This window comes from Manis javanica, chromosome 7 (genome assembly GCF_040802235.1).
Source record: "Manis javanica isolate MJ-LG chromosome 7, MJ_LKY, whole genome shotgun sequence".
Lineage (NCBI taxonomy): Eukaryota > Metazoa > Chordata > Mammalia > Pholidota > Manidae > Manis > Manis javanica.
Window position 1 is genome coordinate 44120440 of NC_133162.1, and position 10371 is coordinate 44130810.

General features: G+C 52.1%; 1 protein-coding gene across 4 annotated transcripts in view; it reads right to left on the minus strand.

Annotated features, from left to right (window-relative positions):
• The window catches only part of LOC108406260 (cadherin-23), a 72224-nt gene extending 62390 nt beyond the window's left edge, over nucleotides 1-9834 (minus strand). For all 4 annotated transcript variants that reach the window (XR_012133187.1, XM_017674853.3, XM_017674857.3 and 1 more), the window contains exons 1-4: nucleotides 9689-9834; nucleotides 8610-8738; nucleotides 7612-7740; nucleotides 6630-6857 (exon numbers count right to left, since the gene is read on the minus strand). Coding sequence is in view for 3 of the 4 variants with exons in the window: in XM_017674853.3 (XP_017530342.3) it covers nucleotides 6630-6755 (126 nt within the window). In the remaining variant the exon portion in view is untranslated. The remainder of the gene's footprint in view (nucleotides 1-6629; nucleotides 6858-7611; nucleotides 7741-8609; nucleotides 8739-9688) is intronic.
• Between the last annotated feature and the right edge of the window lie 537 nt (nucleotides 9835-10371).

Sequence of the window (10371 nt, forward strand, 5' to 3'; positions counted from 1 at the left end):
GTGTCAGCTAGAGCACTCCAGGGCTGGCTTGACTGCTGGGGGCTGGGCTAAGATTTGCTCAGGGAATGCAAAGGGGATGGCAATGGACAGAAAGAGGAACTGGGTTGGCAACCAGGATGCTGGGTACAAAGGTCCCTCAAGAAGCAGATACCCACAGTCCCAGCCCACGAGGGCACTGACTGTCTAGCCCCTCACTGGGCATTCACCACAGCTGCTTTGCATTGTCCCCTCTTTCCTGCACAAATGCTGTGTCTCCCTAACTATTCTGTGAGTTCCGGGAGGAACTCAGGGGCCCAACAACAGCCTGCACTGTGGACCCAGCTGCAGAGCTGACAATGGAAGCATAGGCCCTGGGTGGTGGGCTGAGCCAGGATGCCAGGCTCTGTGCCCTGGACCACTTAGAGTTGGCAGGGCCACCTCTGACTTTCCACCAGCTCTAGTTCATAGTTCTTAGCTGCTCCATCTGGGCCTTGTGGGATCTCCTCAACAGCAACAGAACCATCTGAACTTGTGCAGGCCACAGGGCAGAGGTTTCATTTTGCTTCACAATTCTGATCTATGTGCATAACTTACAGGAATATATGTGGACAGGGATTCTGAAGTATCAATATAGGTTAGTGAGAAAGTGCTGACATTGGCTAACAGTATCTGCCTTAGGCATGGGATAGGGAGGTGGCAGTCTGTGTGCCATATTTTTGCCATTTTCTATGGTACTCTGAGCTTGCTGAAACACTTGCACAGGTGCTATTTTCTTTCATTTCCTCCTCCCCCACCAGAAGCCCCTGGGAGGCTTTATTGCATCCACTTAAAACATAAGGAAACTGAGGTTCCAAAAAGTTTGTGTCTTGTCACAATCGAATGTGGAACTAAAGCCTGGGTCCTGCCTCCCAGGCCTGTGTTCCTTCCTCTTCACTAAACTGCATGGCATCATGGGCCAGGACCTGGACTTGCTCACAGTATACGCCAGGGCCCTGCCTGATGAACCTGTGCCTACAAGCCCATGGCTAGGCTCCTTCCACATCAGTTCCTGCCATTCACCTTTCTCCCTGACAACTGAATCCACAGGACTGCTGGTAGGCATGGTGGACTGTGTACCCCACTTGCCTGCCACAGGGGGCTGCGGATGGAGAAAGTCTCTTAAGAGGAAAGGAGCCAGCTGCATGTGAGGCATTTGAGCAGCTTCAGAACATCGCTCTATGCAAAACGTAGGAGCAGGGCTAAAGGAAGGTCTGAATTTAATCATGCTGGGCCAGAGAAGGCTGCTTACTTAGTGTGCAGCACAGGGAAAGGGCCAGGCTGGGTTTCCTGGTCTTGAGCCAGGGGAAGCAGGCTTCACAAACAGCAGCAGGGTCCAAGTTTAATGAACAGAAAAGCCCTTGGGCCCTAAAGCTATGAGGTGAGCTGTCAAGAGCAGTGTCCCTAACTCACAGACGTCCATGGGGTCTATTGCTGGCGACTCTTGTACAAGAAGTGGGTGGTGGGAGATTTTCTGTCTTTCGTCCTGGACAGGTGACCTCTATAGATCCCTGCCAGCCTGAGAAGCCAAAGCTGGTTATATGGAATTGTCTAATCTGTTGGTTGTAATTCGTGTGGCAGGGAGGCCCAGTCAGGCCCTCCCTTTCCCTGTCCCCCTGCCAAGGTGCCTGTGTGGCTGAGGCCCAGCTCCTGACCTCCCAGTAACCTTCCGTCCTTCCTCCCTGGGCCTGGCCCTTCCTCTTGCAGGGGCCTCCCTGATGGCTACTTAGACTCCTCCCCCAAGCCTGGCCTTGCTGCCTGTGGCCTGGAGCTAGCCAGAGCCTGAGGCGCACAATGACTTCCCCTGGCTGGGTCGCATGCCATTGTGTGACAGGCCTGCGCTGGCCCAGATGCCCCTTGCAGCGCAGCTGTTTGGAGCTCTGGGTGATCTGGCACTGCGAGCAGGGTGGAGACAGCCTAGGCTGTTTGCAGGAATGTCTGGCCCTCAGGAACCTTGGGGGAGGGAGGTATAGGGAGAACAGAAGAGATGGGAGGGTTTAGACATGGGATTTCTCTGGTTTGGGGATGCTCTTGGTAGGTAAATCCCAGGTCCTCTAGTTAGACAGCCTCATCCTTTAAGATATGGAGGCAAATGATGCCTTGTCAGAAAACCTTTCCTCTCTCCTGGCTCTGAGCCCCGCGGACTCGATCACATCACAGAGTGTCAACTCTCTGTCATATATCCATTTCCCCACTAGACTGTAGGCGCGTTGAAGGTAGAACTGTGCCCAACTCTTCTCTGGCTTTCTAGGCTCTGGCATAGGCCTGGCACTATTTGGTGTTGAATGAATGTCTCTTACTTGCTCTTGTCCTAGAGGAAGGTTGTTCCTGTGCCACTGAGGGCTGGCTTGAACCAGCCATATCATTGCAGGTAGGAAGAGGAGGGCAAGGTGTGGGTCTATAGGGTGTTTCTCAACAGATATATATAGAGTCCCATCCTCCTCACCCCCATTAGACAATGGTGAACCTTCCTGGAACCTCAGGATGTCTGTCTGATGCTGCTCAGAGCTCTGGCTGGTCCAGGAGGCATTGGGACTATCTTAGTTCCTTGAATACCCATCCAGTGAAATTTGCCAAATAGCAGAAAAGGGCCCTCCTCTTGTCACCCCTGGCTTGGCCCTCAGTTTTGTGCTTAGAGGCACTCATGGCCCTAAGGGGTTCACTGTCCAGAGGTGACAGTCAGGTCAACAGAGGTGAGCCTTCAGGGTTCCAGTGTTCCTTAGAGACAAATGCCAGTCATGGCTGGCACTGGATGCAGAGCCCCGGCTTGCCAGCTTCTGCCCTGTCCTTAGCTGAGCCAGGAGGGAGTGGAGGGGATGTTCAACAAGTAGTGGGACCAGCCTCTGGGAGCCCCAGACAGAACGTCATAGGGTGGGGGGTGGGTATGTAGGTAGAGATTCCTGCTCTCAGCTCTGAATGCTGCCATGGCCCTGAACGCCCTGAGGTTCCCCCAACCCATCCTTGATTATTGCTTGCCCTTAGGCCTTTATTCAGGCTGACCCCTGGGTCCAGAATATGCTTTCCCCCTTTCCTGTGCCAACTGCGACTGATTGATAAGATAGCCAAGGCATCACCTCCTCCAGGAAGCCTTCCCCAAGCCCTTCTCAGTGCTCCCTCTGTACATTGGCCCCCACAAGTGAATGTCCTTTGCCTTCCTTATTCAGCTATATGTCCTTGTGGCAGGGACCACATTGCCTTCTTCTCTGTTTTTCTGGTGCCTGCAACATAGGAAGCTTTCAGGGAACATTAGCTGCATGATGAATGAATGAATGAATGGAACAAATACGGTCTAGTACTAGATTCTCCACTATGCTCCTGAGGTCACTGCATTTCTTCCCTGTCGTGGCCCCTATGAAAATCAAATAGAAGAGATCTTTCCTCAGCCTGAAGAAGAAGGAAAAAAATGGAAGGGATATATTTGACTTAAAAATTTTCTCCTATAAATCCTTTTTCTCAGCTGGTACCTGATGCTGTTTGTATGATGGCATGACAGCCATAGAGGGGCCATTTACATATTCCCCCAGGGATAGCCTCAGGAAACCCCATCCCTGATCCTAGTCATCCAGAAGGTGTTTTCTGGGAGCAGAGCTGGTAATGACCAGCATGAGGAAGATAGAGAAAGGGAGACTGCATTTCTCAAGACCCAACTTCTCATAATCTTCCCAGGGCGCTGGTATGGGTCCAGACCTGCTTGAAGGAGGGCCAGAATGTCAGGAACCTCAGTGTGAGAAGGCAGTGCTCATGGGTTTCTAGGCTGGGTTTAGGTTGGGTGTCTATGGAGGGTCTGGTCAACAGATGGAAACTCTTTCTGGCCAGGGGACTAGTCCCAAGTCCTGTGGGACTGCTTGGATGGTGGCCCACCTATGCTGGGTGGTTAAATGTGGCCAGGGTGATTTTTCATTTCTCCAATTCCCATTTCTTGTAGGGACCAGAAGGAAGCCAGATGTCATCTTCAATACTCAGGGTCTTAGAATGTCATGGGTCTCACCAACTGCCTCCCTGGGAAACTCTAGGACTGTGGGGTCAGGATGGGAGTTGAGAGTGGTATTTTCCTAGCCTGGGTCATGATGAGGAAGAGCAGCATAGTAAATGCAATCAGCTGTCCACCCAAAATCTATTAATCTATTCCTTACTAACAGAGCTGTGATTTTGTTTGAGGCATGATATATCTGGCCCCCAGGCAGTAAGCCAATCCTGTCCCTCATATTTTTTATAACCTCCCTTGGAGCTAGGGTATTCATGTGAACCTCTGTGCCAGTGAGACATAAGCAGAACTCTGGAGAGAAATTCTGGAAAACGTTTTGCTTTCCGGATAAAGAGGCCAAAGTAGCTTGCATAACTTTTTATCTTTTTGTTACTTCCTGCCTTGAATGCTGACATGATGGCTGGAGCTATACCAGCCATCCTGCAACCACGAGGGAAAAGCCAAGAAACATTAGCTCTGACATCACTGAGCATGAATCAACATTTGTAATCCTCTCCAGAATTCTTGTTATGTGAGAAAAATGCTTACTGATTTATTTATGACTCCATAGTTAAGTTTATGTTACTTGTAGCCAAACACATCTCTAAATGCTATTAGAGAGATGACCAAGAAACTGATTCACTGTGAAGCTAGTTGCAGTTAAGGAGAGATTTATGTCGAAACTGAGTCCCTCCATCTTACCATGATAAATGATACTCCTGTCTGTCTCCCTCTCTCAGTTATAAGTGTCCTGTAAATGTGCCTGTGTTTGACACATTGGGTGTGAATGGCTGAAGTGATTAGTGGTGATACTGGGAAGCTACTGGGTTGAGGATACCCAGGAAGTGCCTAGAGCCAGTCCCGTTGCTGGGCTCCCCAGAGTGTAGTTTCCTGGGATTGGTCCAATTCCACCACTGTCCCCAGAGACACTCCAGATAGAGCCCAGACCAGACCTGCTCTGACCCCACAGTCCATAGTGCCATTGCTAAAAGGGAGGGTGTCTAACAGAGTCACCTGTTGGGGGTAGAGGGACAGAGCTGAGGATGCATTTTATAATCAGAGTCCCTAGGGTAGACAGATTACAGAAGATCCCCGATCCTTTACACCACTCTGGGGTTTCCTGAGGCTATCCCTGGAGAAATATGTAAATGGCCCCTCTATGGCTGTCATGCCATCATACAAACAGTATCAGGTACCAGCTGAGAAAAAGGATTTATAGGATAAAAATTTTAAGTCAAAATATCCCTTCCATTTTTTTTTCCTTCTTCTTCAGGCTGAGGAAAGATCTCTTCTATTTGATTTTCATAGGGGCCACCACAGGGAAGAAATGCAGTGACCTCAGGAGCATAGTGGAGAATCTAGTACTAGACTGTATTTGTTCCATTCATTCATTCATTCATTCATTCATTCATTCATTCATCATGCAGCCAATGTTCCCTGAAAGCTTCCTATGTTGCAGTATGACTTTGCAGCTCTCCTTCAAAGATAGTTTATTTCCCCCCATCCTGAGCGTAGGCTGGCCTTGTGACTTGCTTTGGCCAAGAGAACATGGCAGAAGTAACCTTGTTCAGTTCTAAGCCTGGGCTCAAGAGGCCTCAGAGGCTTGGCTCTCTCCTTGGCCCTTTTTAGCTCCATGTGAACAAGCATGGGCTAGCATGGAAGAGGGCAGATAGATGGCTCAGTTGCCCTCTCAGCCCAGCTGATAGGCAGTTGAATTCTGGAAGCACGACCGTCCAATTGACCCACAGCTGCCCCCGCACACATGTAGGAGCCCAGCTGAGAACGGAAGAACCACCCTGCTAAGCCAGGTCTAAATTGCCAACATGCAGAACTGGAGCTAAAGCAATGGTTGTCTTACAGCTCTCTGTTCAGTTTGGTTTGTAATATGGCGTTACTGTGGCGACAGATAGTTGGTACAATCCTCCTCATGGCTTACCAAGTGCTTCCACAGACATGAGCTAATTCACTTCCCCAAATACTACCTATGAAGGAGATATCATCCCCCTTTGCAGATGACAAAACCAAAATTCTAAGAGAGTCTTACTTGCTCATGATCATGCAGCTCACTGTGCTCCTGTCTCCAGTCTCCACTCTCAATCTGCAAACTGCCCCCACCGCCAGCCCTCACCCCTGGACTGTCTCACCATCATCCAGCCCCACAGGGCCCCATGCACGCTGCCTCGGGCAGCAGCTTTGTCCAGTCAAGCATGACTGCACTACAGACATCAGCCCCTTCCAATCCTAATATGTTGGGACAACATATGATGCAGGGGAAGAGGCAAGGGGACACCTTTTCCTATTTGGCACAGAGGAACCACCATATGGTCCGTGTGGCCCCCCAGGGGCACAGCATGGCAAGTGGAGTCAGAGGCTCCACCTGCACCACCTCTGAGAATTGCTCTGTAAGAGCAAACAGGACTAAATGGAGGCTCTGAGTGGCTGCAGATATAGGTGAACTAGCACCCTAGATTTGTACACACAGGCCCTCCATAAATATTCATAGGCTGATGGACTGAAGATGCCATAAAGGACTGGTCAAGGATTGGTCCACTGCACGGCATTCCATTCCCACCCATCTTGCTCCCCTCCCACAGAGGTGGAGCTGCTCCTTACCCAGCGTCCCCTCCCCGAGGCCACCCTCATTGCTCACCGACAGGGTGGGGGTGCCCTCATCCTCCACGGTGACCACCAGGTGGTAGAAGCTCTGGCGCTCACGGTCAGGTGGGGCAGGACGTGTGGCGATCTCGCCACTGAGACGGTCCATGCGGAAGGTCATGTCCTCATTGCCTTTAGTGATGTAGTAGGACAGGACACTGTTGATCCCGATGTCCTGGTCAGTGGCTCTCACCTGGACCACAGCGGTACCCCCACCCACGTTCTAGGAGGAGAGCAGGAAAGGAGTTATTTTGGACTCAAAGCCTCTGGGGCAAAATCTAGCACCTGCTCCTAGAAGCCCAAGGGCTTTACCTGGACCTCCAGAAAGCTGTGCTCTGTCTGCCCTGGGGCACCGATGAGGAGGATGGTGGCAAACCTACTGCATGCTGGGCTGCACTAACTCATTGATTCCTCTACCACCCTGCGAGTTAGGTACAGTGTCATCCCCATTTGGAGATGAAAAATTTGATGTACAAGGGAGGAATGTGTGGAAGTCACAGTCAGGGGCAGAGCCAGGCTCTGCATTGCGGGAACCTTGCCTGAGAGCTGTCTCTAAACCCTTATGCCAGCCTGCTTTCGTGAACGTCCGAGTTGGCATGACACCTGGCATGCAGGGGCAAAATTTCTCCTAAGTGGCTCAGTCTTAGGACTGAATAATAAAAAGTGTTGTTTTATTTAAAAGCAGTTCTGCCAGGGTAAACCTCGACTTGCAAGGTCACACGACTTGCAAGTACCTAAGAAAGGGCCACTTTCTTCTTTCCCTCCCCCTCCTCTCTACCCTTACCACAACAAGAGACTGCATTCCAGGATCTGGCCTAAGCAGAAGGGTTGTCATTATGAGTGAGGAAGCCACCCACCCCCTCTGGAGATCTGCGCGACAGCGGGCCAGGAAAACACTTAGACGGGTCTTCATGGTTGGCTCGTGCCCACCTTCCATGCTGGACGCCCCCCTGTATGGGTACCGGAGCTGCCCTCACCTCGTTCACACTGACATTGTACCCAAAGGGGCTCTCAATCACTGGGGGGTTGTCATTGATGTCCAGGACGGTCACCTGCAGGATGTGGTCTTTCTTCCGTGGAGGGGTGCCATGGTCAGATGCCACAACCTGGAGGAGGGACATAATGGGAGTCAGGGCTTAAGGGTGGGGGAAGGATCAGGAATTTGGAGTCCAAAAGGGCTGTCTGCTTGGCAGGGAGGACTCGCTGGCCCATCTGGGTGGCCTGCCAGCTCTGGGATCCCCAGAAACTTCTGCCTTCTGCCCAATACTGCAAATAGTCCTTGCCTGATTATTGCAACTTGGGACCCTTGTTTGGAATCTGACTTTGGTGTGCCCAGTCTTTATCTCTTGATCCCATCTCTGATTGGATGCTGACTGTGACCCTGGGCCCGTGGCCACACCCAGAACACCTGCCTTTAGCTTCAAATTCCTCTATTCTATGGACAGAGCCTCAAATGATATTTTCAGCCATGAGCTAGAGTCCTAACCAAAGTCTGTGCCCATCCTGGGGGCCTTGATGCATCCTAGAAACTTGCAAGTCAGCACAAAGTTCTCTGGGCGTTCAGGTCCCTGCAGAAGTGCAGCCCTGGGGTTCCCAGAGAGCCACAGCAACACAGGAAAGATGGTGGCCTTCATGACTCCTCATACCTGCACTTGTTTCTCACCTCTGCAGAGGCTTTTTTTGGGGCCAAAACACAAGGGTTTTTCTGCCCATTGTATGAGGGCAGTGCAGTGAACAACTTGCCCAAAGCCCCCTGGCGTCTGTGGAAGGGCCAGCACTCTCCCAGTACTGCCAGGCTTTTCCCCGGCTCCCATCGCTGGACGGATGGTTTGCCGCACTCACGCCCTCATCCCTGATGGGTGCTGCCTGCCCCATGCTACTTGGTGACAGCAGGGAAGCTGACTGGCAGGGTGCACAGACAGGCCAAGCTCTCTCCTAGAAGGTCAACAGTAACCCTGAGGGGTCCAGTCCCTACCTTGAGGATGTAGTGGTCCAGCTCTTCTCTGTCCAGGGGCTTGGCCACAAACACTTCACCAATGGAATGGTTGGTGGTGACGATCTGAAAGGCCCCAGCGACATTGCCAGAGGCGAGGGAGAAGACCACCTGTCAGGGAGGAGAGGGTGAGGAAGTGAGGAGAACAGGTGGCTGGGTCAGGGCAAGGGCCTTATGCTGTAGTGGTTATGTCCCTCAGAAAGGCAACAGGCCCACTGAGGAGGCGTGGGTTCCTGGGTGCCAGCATACTGGCCTAGGGGCCAGGAGGGTGGGAGGCGGGGAAGTGCTGACATGCTGGAGCCCCTCTAGGAGCAGGCACATGCCCTGGTGTGGCATGGGTTCTGTTTGGCTCCCAACAGTCCTATCAGAGGGAACTGTTCTCTTCAGTTCACAGACAGGAGGCTCAGAAACATGCAAGTGGTCAAGGTCACACGACTTGCAAGTACCTAAGAAAACCAGGACTTGAACCCACATATTTATGAACCCAAGCCAGCACCTCTCAGATCCCAGAGGCATGCAAGCCATTTTAAAATGGTGCAAACTGCCTTAAACACACCATGTAATTTGGAAGACAGATCACAGCAGTGTAAAGACTGATGTGCTCTATCACCCCTCCTCCTCACGCTCGGGGGCATTCAAACCTTCCGTGGGAGAGCATGCCCTGCTGCGGGCCAGGAGGGAGGATGAGTGTGTCCCCTTGGGACCTGGCACCACATGGTGGGGACTGAGACATGGGGCAAGATGCTCTGTGGCTTGTGGGTAGGTAGGAAAGATGAGTCCCCTCAGCTTTCAGCTTGCGGTAGGGGACTGAGCTGTGGCCAGCCTTTGGGCTCCGTGTTACCCTGCTCAGGCACAGCTAACAGTTTGTACAGCTCTGCCTGCTTTCCTTGACCACAGACAGGGGTGAGGGCAGGGTGGTCCTGCTTGGGGCTGGGCAGGGTGGCAGATGACCGCCGCTTCCCGCTCAGTAATGGAATGGCTTAGATGGCCCCCTCCAGCTGAGGGGCTGGGGGAGCCCCCTACTGACAGGGCAGATCCGGGCTATTGCACTTGGCGCCCACCTGCCCATTGCTGCCGGCGTCCGGGTCCTGGGCCTTGACAGTGGCCACGTGCTGGCCCACAGGGCAGTCTTCAGGCAGGCTGACCACCGAGTCGGAGGTGAAGTCAAACCGAGGGCTGTTGTCATTCTCGTCCAGCACAGTGATGTAGACCTGGGGGTAAGGTGGCCAGAGAACTACTGCCTCCTCCCCATTCCTGGCCCCAAACACTGGGGTCCTACTGTGTGTCTATCAGGGACCAGACCTCTGAAAGGTTCTGGAATGTTCACCTAACATTAAGAGGCTATCTATGCCAATCCTCACTTTACATGGAGGCCTGTGCACACTTCTCCCAGCAGTACAGTGGGGAAGGGCCACGCACCCTCAAATGCTGGGGGTCAGGACAGTGAGGGAAAGGGTGTGGGGGGCCTTGGAGGTGGAAGCACAGGGAGAGATGGAAGGCATGGGCCCTGGCTGAAGGGGATGGAGGCTACTCAGCAAAAAAACCCATGAGGGAATGCCTTGGCATTGTCAGAGCTCCCTATTTTTCAATGAACTAGGAATCCAAATTTTTACATGGAACTAGTAAATAAAAATTAAAGGAAAAAAATATGTGCAGGCTGGCTTAAACACATCTGGCAGCCCGATCTGCCTGAAGGCTTCTTCATTTGCACCTCTGGATTAGAGAGAAGGAAACAGGACTCCAG